The sequence below is a fragment of the Salvelinus fontinalis genome, chromosome 33, assembly GCF_029448725.1.
Source record: "Salvelinus fontinalis isolate EN_2023a chromosome 33, ASM2944872v1, whole genome shotgun sequence".
NCBI classification, from domain to species: domain Eukaryota; kingdom Metazoa; phylum Chordata; class Actinopteri; order Salmoniformes; family Salmonidae; genus Salvelinus; species Salvelinus fontinalis.
Genome location: NC_074697.1, coordinates 10,763,970 through 10,782,348, shown reverse-complemented (window position 1 = coordinate 10,782,348; position 18,379 = coordinate 10,763,970). Strand labels below are relative to the sequence as shown.

General features: G+C 51.4%; 1 protein-coding gene across 1 annotated transcript in view; it reads left to right on the top strand.

Annotated features, from left to right (window-relative positions):
• Window positions 1-1,195: 1,195 nt before the first annotated feature.
• The window catches only part of LOC129832520 (cytoplasmic dynein 2 heavy chain 1-like), an 88,212-nt gene continuing 71,028 nt past the window's right edge, over window positions 1,196-18,379 (top strand). Inside the window, exons 1-5 of the mRNA XM_055896640.1 lie at window positions 1,196-1,314; window positions 1,495-1,546; window positions 1,704-1,859; window positions 2,618-3,376; window positions 3,460-3,609. Coding sequence (XP_055752615.1) covers window positions 1,196-1,314; window positions 1,495-1,546; window positions 1,704-1,859; window positions 2,618-3,376; window positions 3,460-3,609 — 1,236 coding nt within the window. The remainder of the gene's footprint in view (window positions 1,315-1,494; window positions 1,547-1,703; window positions 1,860-2,617; window positions 3,377-3,459; window positions 3,610-18,379) is intronic.

The window sequence follows — 18,379 nt, the reverse complement described above, 5'->3', positions numbered from 1 at the left end:
GTTGGTCCTCCAATAATCGGTATCGGCTTGTGTTGGTCCTCCAATAATCGGTATCGGCTTGCGTTGGTCCTCCAATAATCGCTTTCGGCTTGTGTTGGTCCTCCAATAATCGGTATCGGCTTGTGTTGGTCCTCCAATAATCGGTATCGGCTTGTGTTGGTCCTCCAATAATCGGTATCGGCTTGTGTTGGTCCTCCAATAATCGGTATCGGCTTGTGTTGGTCCTCCAATAATCGGTTACGGCTTGTGTTGGTCCTCCAATAATCGGTATCGGCTTGTGTTGGTCCTCCAATAATCGGTTACGGCTTGTGTTGGTCCTCCAATAATCGGTATCGGCTTGTGTTGGTCCTCCAATAATCGGTATCGGCTTGCGTTGGTCCTCCAATAATCGGTATCGGCTTGCGTTGGTCCTCCAATAATCGGTATCGGTATCAGCGTTGAAAAATCATAATTGGTCGACCTCTAGTGTGAATCCTCAAATGTTTGGGATGTTCTTAGCCACATTATTAGAGTGATGTTGCACGCCACTGGATTCCAGATATTGCAGATTGTGTTGTACAGGTTGTGGTTGTCTCTTATCTCTCCTGTAGGAGCTGAATGTTCTGCAACCTAAGGCAGGCTTCCGTCTCTGGCTTACTGCTGAGGTCCATCCCAAGTTCCCCCTCATCCTGCTGCAGTCCAGCCTCAAGATCACCTACGAGGTACAAACACTATATATGTACAGAAACACACGCACAGACACACAGACCCTGTCCATGGTAATACGGTATGTTGCGAGCCGTGTTTGAGTAAGACATGTAGCCCAGGGTGTGTGTGTGTGTGTGTGGTGTAAAACTTGTAGCCCCAGGAGTGTTATCTGTCTGAGACGTGTTACTGAGGCGTGTTATTGGGCTGAGTGTATGCAGAGCCAAGAGAGGTCTGTTAGTCAAGCTAGGCCAGGCTATAGGGCTTACGTTCTCAAATGACCAGCTGTGCTGTTTGACAGCCCGACGTTAAGGGACACACACTCACAGGGACACACAGGCCCTGTTGAGAAGTGGAGCACACTTGATCTCTCCTTCCCTCAGATGAGCTTTTAACAGTTAAAGCCTGGAGCCCAGCCCCTACTGGCATCCCTGTCCACCCTCCCAGCAGCACATGGTAAAGCCTGGATCCCAGCCCGTACTGCCATCCCTGTCGACCCTCCCAGCACCATATGGTAAAGCCTGGATCCCAGCCCCTACTGCCATCCCTGTCCACCCTCCCAGCACCACATGGTAAAGCCTGGATCCCAGCCCCTACTGCCATCCCTGTCGACCCTCCCAGCACCATATGGTAAAGTCTGGATCCCAGCCCCTACTGGCATCCCTGTCCACCCTCCCAGCACCACATGGTAAAGCCTGGATCCCAGCCCCTACTGCCATCCCTGTCCACCCTCCCAGCACCATATGGTAAAGCCTGGATCCCAGCCCCTACTGCCATCCCTGTCCACCCTCCCAGCACCATATGGTAAAGCCTGGATCCCAGCCCCTACTGCCATCCCTGTCGACCCTCCCAGCACCACATGGTAAAGTCTGGATCCCAGCCCCTACTGCCATCCCTGTCCACCCTCCCAGCAACACATGGTAAAGCCTGGATCCCAGCCCCTACTGCCATCCCTGTCCACCCTCCCAGCAACATTCATGCCCTCAGGATTGCCCTTGTTCTCTTTCTCTCTCCCTCAGGCTCCTCCTGGTCTAAAGAAGAACTTGTTGAGGACCTATGAGACGTGGAGCCCAGAGCAGATCAGTAAAGGTGGTCTGCTGTCCAGAGCCCAGTCCCTCTTCTGCCTCGCATGGTTCCACGCTGTCTGCCAGGAGAGACGTAACTACATCCCCCAGGTACCCTAGCTTCTTATAAACTACATCCCCCGGGTAACCCCAGCTTCTTATAAACTACATCCCCCGGGTAACCCCAGCTTCTTATAAACTACATCCCCCAGGTACCCCCCAGCTTCTTATAAACTACATCCCCCAGGTACCCCCCAGCTTCTTATAAACTACATCCCCCAGGCACCCCCAGCTTCTTAAAAACTACATCCCCCAGGCACCCCCAGCTTCTTAAAAACTACATCCCCCAGGTACCCCCAGCTTCTTATAAACTACATCCCCCAGGTACCCCCATCTTCTTATAAACTACATCCCCCAGGTACCCCCAGCTTCTTATAAACTACATCCCCCGGGTACCCCCAGCTTCTTATAGCATACATCCCCCGGGTACCCCCAGCTTCTTATAACATACATCCCCCAGGTACCCTTTACAAACTACATCCCCCAGGTACCTCCAGCTTCTTATAAACTACATCCCCCAGGTACCCCCAGCTTCTTATAAACTACATCCCCCAGGTACCCCCATATTCTTATATACTGCATCCCCCAGGTACCCTATCACTTCATCAACTACACTAGTGGTTATAAATTAGTTGTGGTAGCCCAGCGGTTAAGAGCTTTGGGCCAGTAACCGAAAGGACGCTGGTTCGAATCCTCGAGCTGACTGTGAAAAATATGTCGATGTGCCCTTGAACAAGGCACTCAAGACACTCTGGATAAGAGTGTCTGCTAAACGAATAACCCAGCAGCTTATAAACCTCATCCTTCAGGTACCCCAGCACTTTGTAAACTACATCCCCCAGGTACCCCAGCACTTTGTAAACTACATCCCCCAGGTACCCCAGCACTTTGTAAACTACATCCCACAGGTACCCCAGCACTTTGTAAACTACATCCCCCAGGTACCCCAGCACTTTGTAAACTACATCCCCCAGGTACCCCAGCACTTTATGAATTACATCCTCCAGGTACCCCAACACTTTATAAACTACATCCCACAGGTACCCCAGCACTTTATAAACTACACCCCACAGGTACCCCAGCACTTTATAAACTACATCCTCCAGGTACCCCAGCACTTTATAAACTACATCCCACAGGTACCCCAGCACTTTATGAATTACATCCCACAGGTACCCCAGCACTTTATGAATTACATCCCACAGGTACCCCAGCACTTTGTAAACTACATCCTCCAGGTACCCCAGCACTTTATAAACTACACCCCACAGGTACCCCAACACTTTATAAACTACATCCCACAGGTACCCCAGCACTTTATAAACCTCATCCTCCAGGTACCCCAGTACTTTATAAACTACATCCTCCAGGTGTACCAGCACTTTATAAACTACATCCCCCAGGTACCCCAGCACTTTATAAACCTCATCCTCCAGGTACCCCAGTACTTTATAAACTACATCCCCCAGGTACCCCAGCACTTTATAAACTACATCCCCCAGGTACCCCAGCACTTTATAAACTACATCCTCCATGTACCCCAGCACTTTATAAACTACATCCCCCAGGTACCCCAGCCTCTTATAAACTACATCCTCCATGAACCCCAGCACTTTATAAACTACATCCCACAGGAACCCCATAACCTTAGAAACTACATCCTCCAGGTACCCCAGCACCTTATAAACTACATCCTCTAGGAACCCCAGCAGTTTATAAACTACATCCCCCAGGTACCCCCCATCATTTTATAAACTACATCATCCATGAACCCCGTCACTTTATAAACTACATCCCCCAGGTACCCCAGCTCTTTAAAAACGACATCCCCCTAGGAAATAAAGCATTCAACGCTATGTAAACTACAGTTCCCTGGAGTCATCCCCGTGCCTCCGTTTAATGACATTCTACAGCTCAATCAATCAATCAATCAAATGTATTTATGAAGCCCTTTTTACATTAGCCGATGTCACAAAGTGCTCTACAGAAACCCAGCCTAAAACCCCAAACAGCAAGCAATGCAGATGTAGAAGCACGGTGGCTAGGAAAAACTCCCTAGAAAGGCAGGAACTTGCGTAGGAAGAAACCTAGAGAGGAACCAGGCTATGAGGGGAGGCCAGTCCTCTTCTGGCTCTGCCGGATGGAGATTATAACAGTACATGGCCAAGATGTTCAAACGTTCATAGATGACCAGCAGGGTCAGATAATAATAATTACCGTGGTTGTAGAGGGTGCAACAGGTCAGCACCTCAGGAGTAAATGTCAGTTGGCTTTTCATAGCCGATCATTCAGAGTTAGAGACAGCAGGTGTGGTAGAGAAAGAGAGTTTAAAACAGCAGATCCGGGGGACAAGGTGGCACGTCTGGTGAACAGGTCAGGGTTCCATAGCCGCAGGCAGAACAGTTGAAACTGGAGCAGCAGCACGACCAGGTGGACTGGGGACAGCAAGGAGTCATCAGGTCAGGTAGTCCTGAGGCATGGTCCTAGGGCTCAGGTCCTCATAGTGAAAAGAAAGAGAGAGAGAGAGAGAGAGAGGGAATTAGAGGGAGCATACTTAAATTCACACAGGACACCAGATAAGGGCCAACCAGGCAGGATATAACCCCACCCACTTTGCAAAAGCACAGCCCCCACACCACTAGAGGGATATCTTCAACTACCAACCTACTACCTTGAGACAAGGCCGTGTATAGCCCACAAAGATTTCCCACACGGCACGAACCCGAGGGGGCCACAAACCCGGACAGGAAGATCACGTCAGAGATTAAACCACCTCAAGTGATGCACCCCTCCTAGGGACGGCATGGAAGAGCACCAGGAAGCCAGTGACTCAGCCCCTGTAATAGGGTTAGAGGCAGAGAATCCCAGTGGAGAGAGGGGAACCGGCCAGGCAGAGACAGAAAGGGTGGTTCGTCGCTCCAGTGACTTTCCGTTCACCTTCACACCCCTGGGCCAGACTACACTCAATCATAGGATCTACTGAGGAGATGAGTCTTCAATAAAGACTTAAAGGTCGGGACCGAGTCTGCATCTCTCACATGGGTAGGCAGACCATTCCATAAAAATGGAGTTCTATAGGAGAAAGCCCTGCCTCCAGCTGTTTGCTTAGAAATTCTAGGGACAATTAGAAGGCCTGCGTCTTGTGACCGTAGCGTACGTGTAGGTATGTACGGCAGGACCAAATCGGAAGATAGGTAGGAGCAAGCCCATGTAATGCTTTATAGGTTAACAGTAAAACCTTGAAATCAGCCCTAGCCTCAACAGGAAGCCAGTGTAGAGAGGCTAGCACTGGAGTAATATGATCAAATGTTTAGGTTCTAGTCAAGATACTAGCAGCCGTGTTTAGCACTAACTGAATTTTATTTAGTGCTTTATCCGGGTAACCGAAAAGTAGAGCATTGCAGTAGTCTAATCTAGAAGTGACAAAAGCATGGATTAATTTTTGAGCATAATTTTTGGACAAAGTTTCTGATTTTTGCAATGTTACGTAGATGGAAAAAAGCTGTCCTTGAAACAGTCTTGATATGTTCGTCAAAAGAGAGATCAGGGTCCAGAGTAATGCCGAGGTCCTTTTTAGTTTGATTTGAGACAACTGTACAACCATCAAGATTATTGTCAGATCCAACAGAATATCAGAATAAAAAGTTTGGCTTTTTCAAGAAAGGCTTTATTACTGCCACTTTTAGTCAGTTTGGTACACATCCGGTGGATAGGGAGCCGTTTATTATGTTCAACATAGGAGGGCCACGCACAGGAGCAGCTCTTTCAGTAGTTTAGTTGCAATAGGGTCCAGTATGCAGCTTGAACGTTTAGAGGACATGACTACTTTTATCAATGTGTCAAGAGATATAGTACTAAAACACTTGAGTGTCTCCCTTGATCCTAGGTCCTGGCAGTGTTGTGCAGTCTCAGGACAACTGAGCTTTGGGGAAATACTCAGATTTAAAAAGGAGTCCGTAATTTGCTGTCGAATGATCATGATCTTTTCGTCAAAGAAGTTCATGAATTTATCACAGCTAAAGTGAAAGCCATCCTCTCTTGGCGAATTATGCTTTTCGACAGTATCAAAAATACATTTAGGATTGTTCTTATTCTCCTCAATGAAGTTGTAAAAATCAGATGATGGAGCAGCAGTGAGGGCTCTTCGATACTGCACGGTACTGTCTTTCCAAGCTAGTCGGAAGACTTCCAGTTTGGTGTAGCGCCATCTCCATTCCAATTTTCTGGAAGCTTGCTTCAGGGCTTGGGTATTTTCTGTATACCAGGGAGCTAGTTTCTTGTGACAAATTGTTTTTGTTTTTAGGGGTGCAACTGCATCTAGAGTATTACACAAGGTTAAATTAAGTTCCTCAGTTACAGTTGAAGTCAGAAGTTTACATACATTTTAGCCAAATACATTTAAACTCAGTTTTTCACAATTCCTGACATTTAATCCTAGTAAAAATTCCCTGTCTTAGGTCAGTTAGGATCACCACTTTATTTTAAGAATGTGAAATGTCAGAATAATAGTAGAGAGAATTATTTATTTCAGCTTTTATTTATTTCATCACATTCCCAGTGGGTCAGAAGTTTACATACACTCAATTAGTATTTGGTTGCATTGCCTTTAAATTGTTTAACATGGGTCAAACGTTTCGGGTAGCCTTCCACAAGCTTCCCACAATAAGTTGGGTGAATTTTGTCCCATTCCCCTGACAGAGCTGGTGTAACTGAGTCAGGTCTGTAGGCCAAGTATGCTTGGGGTCATTGTTCATTTGGAAGACTCATTTGCGACCAAGCTTTAACTTCCTGACTGATGCCTTGAGATGTTGCTTCAATATATCCACATAATGTTTTTTCCTCATGATGCCATCTATTTTGTGAAGTGCACCAGTTCCTCCTGCAGCAACGCACCCCCACAACATGATGCTGCCACCCCCGTGCTTCACGGTTTGGATGGTGTTCTTCAGCTTGCAGGCCTCCCCCTTTTTCCTCCAAACATAACGATGGTCATTATGGCCAAACAGTTCTATTTTTGTTTCATCAGACCAGAGGACATTTTTCTGAAAAGTACGATCTTTGTCCCCATGTGCAGTTGCAAACCGTAGTCTGGCTTTTTTTATGGCGGGTTTGGAGCAGTGGCTTCTTCCTTGCTGAGCGGCCTTTCAGGTTATGTCGATATAGGACTCATTTTACTTTGGATATAGATACTTTTGTACCTGTTTCATCTCTAGGAGACAGAACGCGTTTCCTTCCTGAGCAGTATGATGGGTTCGTGCTCCCATGGTGTTTATACGTGCGTACTATTGTTTGTATAGATGAACGTGGTACCTTCAGGTATTTGGAAATAGGTGGAGGGAGTCTGGAAGGGCATCTAGGAATGTTTGGGTTGTCTGAGAATTTATAGCACGGCTTTTGATGATCCTTGGTTGGGGTCTGAGCAGATTATTTGTTGCGTTTGCAAACGTAATAAAATGGTGGTCCGATAGTCCATGATTATGAGGAAAAACATTAAGATCCACAATATTTATTCTGCGGGACACAACTAGGTCTGTGTATGACTGTCCCCAGTCCATAAGGAACACTAGCGTGCCTCTACTCTCTGTGTGCTCATAAGGAACACTAGCGTGCCTCTACTCTCTGTGTGCTCATAAGGAACACTAGTGTGCTTCTACTCTCTGTGTGCTCAAAGAACACTAGCGTGCCTCTACTCTCTGTGTGCTCATAAGGAACACTAGCGTGCCTCTACTCTCTGTGTGCTCATAAGGAACACTAGCGTGCTTCTACTCTCTGTGTGCTCATAAAGAACACTAGCGTGCTTCTACTCTCTGTGTGCTCATAAAGAACACTAGCGTGCCTCTACTCTGTGTGCTCATAAAGAACACTAGTGTGCTTCTACTCTCTGTGCTCATAAAGAACACTAGTGTGCTTCTACTCTCTGTGTGCTCATAAAGAACACTAGCGTGCCTCTACTCTCTGTGTGCTCATAAGGAACACTAGCGTGCTTCTACTCTCTGTGTGCTCATAAAGAACACTAGCGTGCTTCTACTCTCTGTGTGCTCATAAAGAACACTAGCGTGCCTCTACTCTGTGTGCTCATAAAGAACACTAGTGTGCTTCTACTCTCTGTGCTCATAAAGAACACTAGTGAGCTTCTACTCTCTGTGTGCTCATAAAGAACACTAGCGTGCTTCTATTCTCTGTGTGCTCATAAAGAACACTAGCGTGCTTCTACTCTCTGTGCTCATAAAGAACAATAGTGTGCTTCTACTCTCTGTGTGCTCATAAAGAACACTAGTGTGCTTCTACTCTCAGTGCTCATAAAGAACACTAGTGTGCTTCTACTCTCTGTGTGCTCATAAAGAACACTAGCGTGTTTCTACTCTCTGTGCTCATAAAGAACACTAGTGTGCTTCTACTCTCTGTGTGCTCATAAAGAACACTAGCGTGCCTCTACTCTCTGTGTGCTCATAAAGAACACTAGTGTGCTTCTACTCTCTGTGTGCTCATAAAGAACACTAGTGTGCCTCTACTCTCTGTGTGCTCATAAAGAACACTAGTGTGCCTCTACTCTCTGTGTGCTCATAAAGAACACTAGTGTGCTTCTACTCTCTGTGCTCATAAAGAACACTAGTGTGCTTCTACTCTCTGTGTGCTCATAAAGAACACTAGCGTGCCTCTACTCTCTGTGTGCTCATAAAGAACACTAGTGTGCCTCTACTCTCTGTGTGCTCATAAAAAACACTAGTGTGCTTCTACTCTCTGTGCTCATAAAGAACACTAGTGTGCTTCTACTCTCTGTGTGCTCATAAAGAACACTAGCGTGTTTCTACTCTCTCTGCTCATAAAGAACACTAGCATGTTTCTACTCTCTGTGCTCATAAAGAACACTAGTGTGCTTCTACTCTCTGTGTGCTCATAAAGAACACTAGCGTGTTTCTACTCTCTCTGCTCATAAAGAACACTAGCGTGCTTCTACTCTCTGTGTGCTCATAAAGAACACTAGTGTGCTTCTACTCTCTGTGTGCTCATAAAGAACACTAGCGTGTTTCTACTCTCTCTGCTCATAAAGAACACTAGCGTGCTTCTACTCTCTGTGTGCTCATAAAGAACACTAGTGTGCTTCTACTCTCTGTGTGCTCATAAAGAACACTAGTGTGCTTCTACTCTCTGTGCTCATAAAGAACACTAGTGTGCTTCTACTCTCTGTGCTCATAAAGAACACTAGTGTGCTTCTACTCTCTGTGTGCTCATAAAGAACACTAGCGTGTTTCTACTCTCTCTGCTCATAAAGAACACTAGCGTGCTTCTACTCTCTGTGTGCTCATAAAGAACACTAGCGTGCCTCTACTCTCTGTGTGCTCATAAAGAACACTAGCGTGTTTCTACTCTCTCTGCTCATAAAGAACACTAGCATGCTTCTACTCTGTGTGCTCATAAAGAACACTAGTGTGCTTCTACTCTCTGTGCTCATAAAGAACACTAGTGTGCCTCTACTCTCTGTGTGCTCATAAAGAACACTAGTGTGCTTCTACTCTCTGTGTGCTCATAAAGAACACTAGTGTGCTTCTACTCTCTGTGTGCTCATAAAGAACACTAGCGTGCCTCTACTCTCTGTGTGCTCATAAAGAACACTAGCGTGCCTCTACTCTCTGTGTGCTCATAAGGAACACTAGCGTGCTTCTACTCTCTGTGTGCTCATAAAGAACACTAGCGTGTTTCTACTCTCTCTGCTCATAAAGAACACTAGCGTGCTTCTACTCTCTGTGTGCTCATAAAGAACACTAGCGTGCCTCTACTCTCTGTGTGCTCATAAAGAACACTAGCGTGCCTCTACTCTCTGTGTGCTCATAAAGAACACTAGCGTGCCTCTACTCTCTGTGTGCTCATAAAGAACACTAGCGTGCCTCTACTCTCTGTGTGCTCATAAGGAACACTAGCGTGCCTCTACTCTCTGTGTGCTCATAAGGAACACTAGCGTGCTTCTACTCTCTGTGTGCTCATAAAGAACACTAGCGTGTTTCTACTCTCTCTGCTCATAAAGAACACTAGCGTGCTTCTACTCTCTGTGTGCTCATAAAGAACACTAGCGTGCCTCTACTCTCTGTGTGCTCATAAAGAACACTAGCGTGTTTCTACTCTCTCTGCTCATAAAGAACACTAGCATGCTTCTACTCTCTGTGTGCTCATAAAGAACACTAGTGTGCTTCTACTCTCTGTGCTCATAAAGAACACTAGTGTGCCTCTACTCTCTGTGTGCTCATAAAGAACACTAGTGTGCTTCTACTCTCTGTGTGCTCATAAAGAACACTAGTGTGCTTCTACTCTGTGTGCTCATAAAGAACACTAGCGTGCCTCTACACTCTGTGTGCTCATAAGGAACACTAGCGTGCCTCTACTCTCTGTGTGCTCATAAGGAACACTAGCGTGCCTCTACTCTCTGTGTGCTCATAAGGAACACTAGCGTGCTTCTACTCTCTGTGTGCTCAAAGAACACTAGCGTGTTTCTACTCTCTGTGTGCTCATAAAGAACACTAGCGTGCTTCTACTCTCTGTGTGCTTATAAAGAACACTAGTGTGCCTCTACTCTCTGTGTGCTCATAAAGAACACTAGCGTGCCTCTACTCTCTGTGTGCTCATAAAGAACACTAGTGTGCTTCTACTCTCTGTGTGCTCATAAAGAACACTAGCGTGCTTCTACTCTCTGTGTGCTCATAAAGAACACTAGCGTGCCTCTACTCTCTGTGTGCTCATAAAGAACACTAGTGTGCTTCTACTCTCTGTGTGCTCATAAAGAACACTAGCGTGCTTCTACTCTCTGTGTGCTCATAAAGAACACTAGCGTGCCTCTACTCTCTGTGTGCTCATAAAGAACACTAGCGTGCTTCTACTCTCTGTGTGCTCATAAAGAACACTAGCGTGCTTCTACTCTCTGTGTGCTCATAAAGAACACTAGCGTGCTTCTACTCTCCAGTCTACAGAGAGATGCTGCCCTCTCACTGCTCCCCTGTACTCTGGAAACAGCTTTACCAGCTACTCCATGTTAACAGCAGCACACTCAGGACCAGTACACTCAGGACCAGCACACTCAGGACCAGCACACTCAGGACCAGTACACTCAGGACCAGCACACTCAGGACCAGCACACTCAGGACCAGTACACTCAGGACCAGCACACTCAGGACCAGCACACTCAGGACCAGCACACTCAGGACCAGCACACTCAGGACCAGCACACTCAGGACCAGCACACTCAGGACCAGTACACTCAGGACCAGCACACTCAGGACCAGCACACTCAGGACCAGTACACTCAGGACCAGCACACTCAGGACCAGCACACTCAGGACCAGCACACTCAGGACCAGCACACTCAGGACCAGCACACTCAGGACCAGCACACTCAGGACCAGCACACTCAGGACCAGCACACTCACGACCAGTACACTCAGGACCAGCACACTCAGGACCAGTACACTCAGGACCAGCACACTCACGACCAGTACACTCAGGACCAGCACACTCAGGACCAGTACACTCAGGACCAGTACACTCAGGACCAGCACACTCAGGACCAGCACACTCAGGACCAGCACACTCAGGACCAGCACACTCAGGACCAGCACACTCAGGACCAGCACACTCAGGACCAGCACACTCACGACCAGTACACTCAGGACCAGCACACTCACGACCAGCACACTCACGACCAGTACACTCAGGACCAGCACACTCAGGACCAGCACACTCAGGACCAGGGGCTGCCTCATTTACAACCCCCCCCCATGCTGGATAATATACAGTTAAACACACACATACTCATAGCTGAACTTGTTCCCACGTACACACATACTGTACATACCCACACGTCGGGACTAAAAGCACTATGGAAAGCCAAGATGACACAGATGTTTTAGTGATGGCTATAATTAGGTTGTGTGTATTTATACCCGTCGGGGACTGAACACATAATTAACACACCAATTAAATACACCGACATGAGAAGGAACCAGGGATCCATCCAGATTTATTAATTAAATACTGCTCTCCCCCTCCCTATCTCTTCCCCTCCCTATCTCTCCCCCTCCCTATCTCTCCCCCTCCCTATCTCTCCCCCTCCCTATCTCTCCCCCTCCCTATCTCTCCCCCTCCCTATCTCTTCCCCTCCCTATCTCTCCCCCTCCCTATCTCCTCCCCTCCCTATCTCTTCCCCTCCCTATCTCTTCCCCTCCCTATCTCTCCCCCTCCCTATCTCTTCCCCTCCCTATCTCTCCCCCTCCCTATCTCTCCCCCTCCCTATCTCTCCCCCTCCCTATCTCTCCCCCTCCCTATCTCTCCCCCTCCCTATCTCTCCCCCTCCCTATCTCTCCCCCTCCCTATCTCTCCCCCTCCCTATCTCTCCCCCTCCCTATCTCTCCCCCTCCCTATCTCTTCCCCTCCCTATCTCTTCCCCTCCCTATCTCTCCCCCTCCCTATCTCCTCCCCTCCCTATCTCTCCCCCTCCCTATCTCTCCCCCTCCCTATCTCCTCCCCTCCCTATCTCTTCCCCTCCCTATCTCTTCCCCTCCCTATCTCTTCCCCTCCCTATCTCTTCCCCTCCCTATCTCTTCCCCTCCCTATCTCTTCCCTGTCTCTCTCTGTATCTGTCTCTGTTTCTCTCTCTTTCTGTGGGTGTGTGTGTGTAATATTAGAGAGGTTAATTTGTCTATCATACTGGAACATGATAAGACTCTAATTACTGATCATCTCACACATGCCACAGCCTCACCCCAAGACTTGTCCACAGACTCATCCACAGCCTCACCCCCATTACTGCTGCTGGATGTGTCTGAGCCAGGAGCCTCACTCCATCCCTCTCTCCATCCCTCTGGAGAACAGAACCACTCATGCAGAGACAGAGGGAGAGAGACAGACAGAGGGAGAGAGACAGACAGAGGGAGAGAGACAGACAGAGGGAGAGAGACAGACAGAGGGAGAGAGACAGACAGAGGGAGAGAGACAGACAGAGGGAGAGAGACAGACAGAGGGAGAGAGACAGACAGAGGGAGAGAGACAGACAGAGGGAGAGAGACAGACAGAGGGAGAGAGACAGACGGAGGGAGGGAGACAGACGGAGGGAGGGAGGGAGACAGACGGAGGGAGGGAGACAGACGGAGGGAGGGAGACAGACGGAGGGAGAGAGACAGACGGAGGGAGAGAGACAGACGGAGGGAGAGAGACAGACGGAGGGAGAGAGACAGACGGAGGGAGAGAGACAGACGGAGGGAGAGAGACAGACGGAGGGAGAGAGACAGACGGAGGGAGAGAGACAGACAGACGGAGGGAGAGAGACAGACAGACGGAGGGAGAGAGACAGACAGACGGAGGGAGAGAGACAGACAGACGGAGGGAGAGAGACAGACAGACGGAGGGAGAGAGACAGACAGACGGAGGGAGAGAGACAGACAGACGGAGGGAGAGAGACAGACAGACGGAGGGAGAGAGACAGACAGACGGAGGGAGAGAGACAGACAGACGGAGGGAGAGAGACAGACAGACGGAGGGAGAGAGACAGACAGACGGAGGGAGAGAGACAGACAGACGGAGGGAGAGAGACAGACAGACGGAGGGAGAGAGACAGACAGACGGAGGGAGAGAGACAGACAGACGGAGGGAGAGAGACAGACAGACGGAGGGAGAGAGACAGACAGACGGAGGGAGAGAGACAGACAGACGGAGGGAGAGAGACAGACAGACAGACGGAGGGAGAGAGACAGACAGACAGACGGAGGGAGAGAGACAGACAGACAGACGGAGGGAGAGAGACAGACAGACAGACGGAGGGAGAGAGACAGACAGACAGACGGAGGGAGAGAGACAGACAGACAGACGGAGGGAGAGAGACAGACAGACAGACGGAGGGAGAGAGACAGACAGACAGACGGAGGGAGAGAGACGGACAGACAGACGGAGGGAGAGAGACGGACAGACAGACGGAGGGAGAGAGACGGACAGACAGACGGAGGGAGAGAGACGGACAGACAGACGGAGGGAGAGAGACGGACAGACAGACGGAGGGAGAGAGACGGACAGACGGACGGAGGGAGAGAGACGGACAGACGGACGGAGGGAGAGAGACGGACAGACGGACGGAGGGAGAGAGACGGACAGACGGACGGAGGGAGAGAGACGGACAGACGGACGGAGGGAGAGAGACGGACAGACGGACGGAGGGAGAGAGACGGACAGACGGACGGAGGGAGAGAGACGGACAGACGGACGGAGGGAGAGAGACAGACAGACGGACGGAGGGAGAGAGACAGACAGACGGACGGAGGGAGAGAGACAGACAGACGGACGGAGGGAGAGAGACAGACAGACGGACGGACGGAGGGAGGGAGACAGACAGACATACGGACGGAGGGAGGGAGACAGACATACGGACGGAGGGAGGGAGACAGACAGACGGACGGAGGGAGGGAGACAGACGGACGGAGGGAGGGAGGGAGAGAGACAGACGGACGGACGGAGGGAGAGAGACAGACGGACGGACGGAGGGAGAGAGACAGACGGACGGAGGGAGAGAGACAGACAGACGGACGGAGGGAGAGAGACAGACATACAGACGGAGGGAGAGAGACAGACAGACAGACGGAGGGAGAGAGACAGACAGACAGACGGAGGGAGAGAGACAGACAGACAGACGGAGGGAGACAGACAGACAGACGGAGGGAGACAGACAGACGGAGGGAGAGAGACAGACAGACGGAGGGAGACAGACAGACAGACAGACGGAGGGAGAGAGACAGACAGACAGACAGACGGAGGGAGAGAGACAGACAGACAGACGGAGGGAGAGAGACAGACAGACAGACAGACGGAGGGAGAGAGACAGACAGACAGACAGACGGAGGGAGAGAGACAGACAGACGGAGGGAGAGAGACAGACAGACGGAGGGAGAGAGACAGACATACAGACGGAGGGAGAGAGACAGACATACAGACGGAGGGAGAGAGACAGACAGACAGACGGAGGGAGAGAGACAGACATACAGACGGAGGGAGGGAGACAGACATACAGACGGAGGGAGGGAGACAGACATACAGACGGAGGGAGGGAGACAGACAGACAGACGGACGGAGGGAGGGAGACAGACAGACGGACGGAGGGAGGGAGACAGACAGACGGACGGAGGGAGAGAGACAGACAGACGGACGGAGGGAGAGAGACAGACAGACAGACGGAGGGAGAGAGACAGACAGACAGACGGAGGGAGAGAGACAGACAGACAGACGGAGGGAGAGAGACAGACAGACAGACGGAGGGAGAGAGACAGACAGACAGACGGAGGGAGAGAGACAGACAGACAGACGGAGGGAGAGAGACAGACAGACAGACGGAGGGAGAGAGACAGACAGACAGACGGAGGGAGAGAGACAGACAGACAGACGGAGGGAGAGAGACAGACAGACAGACGGAGGGAGAGAGACGGACAGACAGACGGAGGGAGAGAGACAGACAGACAGACGGAGGGAGAGAGACAGACAGACAGACGGAGGGAGAGAGACAGACAGACAGACGGAGGGAGAGAGACAGACAGACAGACGGAGGGAGAGAGACAGACAGACAGACGGAGGGAGAGAGACAGACAGACAGACGGAGGGAGAGAGACGGACAGACAGACGGAGGGAGAGAGACGGACAGACAGACGGAGGGAGAGAGACGGACAGACAGACGGAGGGAGAGAGACGGACAGACAGACGGAGGGAGAGAGACGGACAGACAGACGGAGGGAGAGAGACGGACAGACAGACGGAGGGAGAGAGACGGACAGACAGACGGAGGGAGAGAGACGGACAGACGGACGGAGGGAGAGAGACGGACAGACGGACGGAGGGAGAGAGACGGACAGACGGACGGAGGGAGAGAGACGGACAGACGGACGGAGGGAGAGAGACGGACAGACGGACGGAGGGAGAGAGACAGACAGACGGACGGAGGGAGAGAGACAGACGGACGGAGGGAGAGAGACAGACAGACGGACGGAGGGAGAGAGACAGACAGACGGACGGAGGGAGAGAGACAGACAGACGGACGGACGGAGGGAGGGAGACAGACATACGGACGGAGGGAGGGAGACAGACATACGGACGGAGGGAGGGAGACAGACAGACGGACGGAGGGAGGGAGACAGACAGACGGACGGACGGAGGGAGGGAGACAGACATACGGACGGAGGGAGGGAGACAGACATACGGACGGAGGGAGGGAGAGAGACAGACGGACGGACGGAGGGAGAGAGACAGACGGACGGACGGAGGGAGAGAGACAGACGGACGGACGGAGGGAGAGAGACAGACGGACGGAGGGAGAGAGACAGACAGACGGACGGAGGGAGAGAGACAGACATACAGACGGAGGGAGAGAGACAGACAGACAGACGGAGGGAGAGAGACAGACAGACAGACGGAGGGAGAGAGACAGACATACAGACGGAGGGAGGGAGACAGACATACAGACGGAGGGAGGGAGACAGACATACAGACGGAGGGAGGGAGACAGACAGACAGACAGACGGAGGGAGGGAGACAGACAGACGGACGGAGGGAGGGAGACAGACAGACGGACGGAGGGAGAGAGACAGACAGACGGACGGAGGGAGAGAGACAGACAGACGGACGGAGAGAGACAGACAGACAGACGGAGGGAGAGAGACAGACATACAGACGGAGGGAGAGAGACAGACAGACAGACGGAGGGAGAGAGACAGACAGACAGACAGACGGAGGGAGAGAGAGAGACAGACAGACAGACGGAGGGAGACAGACAGACAGACAGACGGAGGGAGAGAGACAGACAGACAGACGGAGGGAGAGAGACAGACAGACAGACGGAGGGAGAGAGACAGACAGACAGACAGACGGAGGGAGAGAGACAGACAAGACAGACGGAGGGAGAGAGACAGACAGACAGACGGAGGGAGAGAGACAGACAGACAGACGGAGGGAGAGAGACAGACAGACAGACAGACGGAGGGAGAGAGACAGACAAGACAGACGGAGGGAGAGAGACAGACAGACAGACGGAGGGAGAGAGACAGACAGACAGACGGAGGGAGAGAGACAGACAGACAGACAGACGGAGGGAGAGAGACAGACAGACGGAGGGAGAGAGACAGACAGACAGACGGAGGGAGAGAGACAGACAGACAGACGGAGGGAGAGAGACAGACAGACAGACAGACGGAGGGAGAGAGACAGACAGACGGAGGGAGAGAGACAGACGGAGGGAGAGAGACAGACGGAGGGAGAGAGACAGACGGAGGGAGAGAGACAGACAGACAGACGGAGGGAGAGAGACAGACAGACAGACAGACGGAGGGAGAGAGACAGACAAGACAGACGGAGGGAGAGAGACAGACAGACAGACGGAGGGAGAGAGACAGACAGACAGACAGACGGAGGGAGAGAGACAGACAGACGGAGGGAGAGAGACAGACAGACAGACGGAGGGAGAGAGACAGACAGACAGACGGAGGGAGAGAGACAGACAGACAGACAGACGGAGGGAGAGAGACAGACAGACGGAGGGAGAGAGACAGACGGAGGGAGAGAGACAGACGGAGGGAGAGAGACAGACGGAGGGAGAGAGACAGACAGACGGAGGGAGAGAGTCAGACAGACGGAGGGAGAGAGTCAGACAGACGGAGGGAGAGAGTCAGACAGACGGAGGGAGAGAGTCAGACAGACGGAGGGAGAGAGTCAGACAGACGGAGGGAGAGAGTCAGACAGGCGGAGGGAGAGAGTCAGACAGGCGGAGGGAGAGAGTCAGACAGGCGGAGGGAGAGAGTCAGACAGGCGGAGGGAGAGAGTCAGACAGGCGGAGGGAGAGAGTCAGACAGGCGGAGGGAGAGAGTCAGACAGGCGGAGGGAGAGAGTCAGACAGGCGGAGGGAGAGAGTCAGACAGGCGGAGGGAGAGAGTCAGACAGACGGAGGGAGAGAGTCAGACAGGCGGAGGGAGAGAGTCAGACAGGCGGAGGGAGAGAGTCAGACAGGCGGAGGGAGAGAGTCAGACAGGCGGAGGGAGAGAGTCAGACAGGCGGAGGGAGAGAGTCAGACAGGCGGAGGGAGAGAGTCAGACAGACGGGAGAGAGACAGACAGACGGAGGGAGAGAGACAGACAGACGGAGAGAGAGACAGACAGACGGAGGGAGAGAGACATACAGACGGAGGGAGAGATACAGACAGACATACAGACAGAGGGAGAGAGACAGACAGACGGAGGGAGTGAGACAGACAGACAGACAGACGGAGGGAGAGAGACAGACAGACAGACAGACGGAGGGAGAGAGACAGACAGACAGACGGAGGGAGAGAGACAGACAGACAGACGGAGGGAGAGAGACAGACAGACAGACGGAGGGAGAGAGACAGACAGACAGACGGAGGGAGAGAGACAGACAGACAGACGGAGGGAGAGAGACAGACAGACAGACGGAGGGAGAGAGACAGACAGACAGACGGAGGGAGAGAGACAGACAGACAGACGGAGGGAGAGAGACAGACAGACGGAGGGAGAGAGACAGACAGACGGAGGGAGAGAGACAGACAG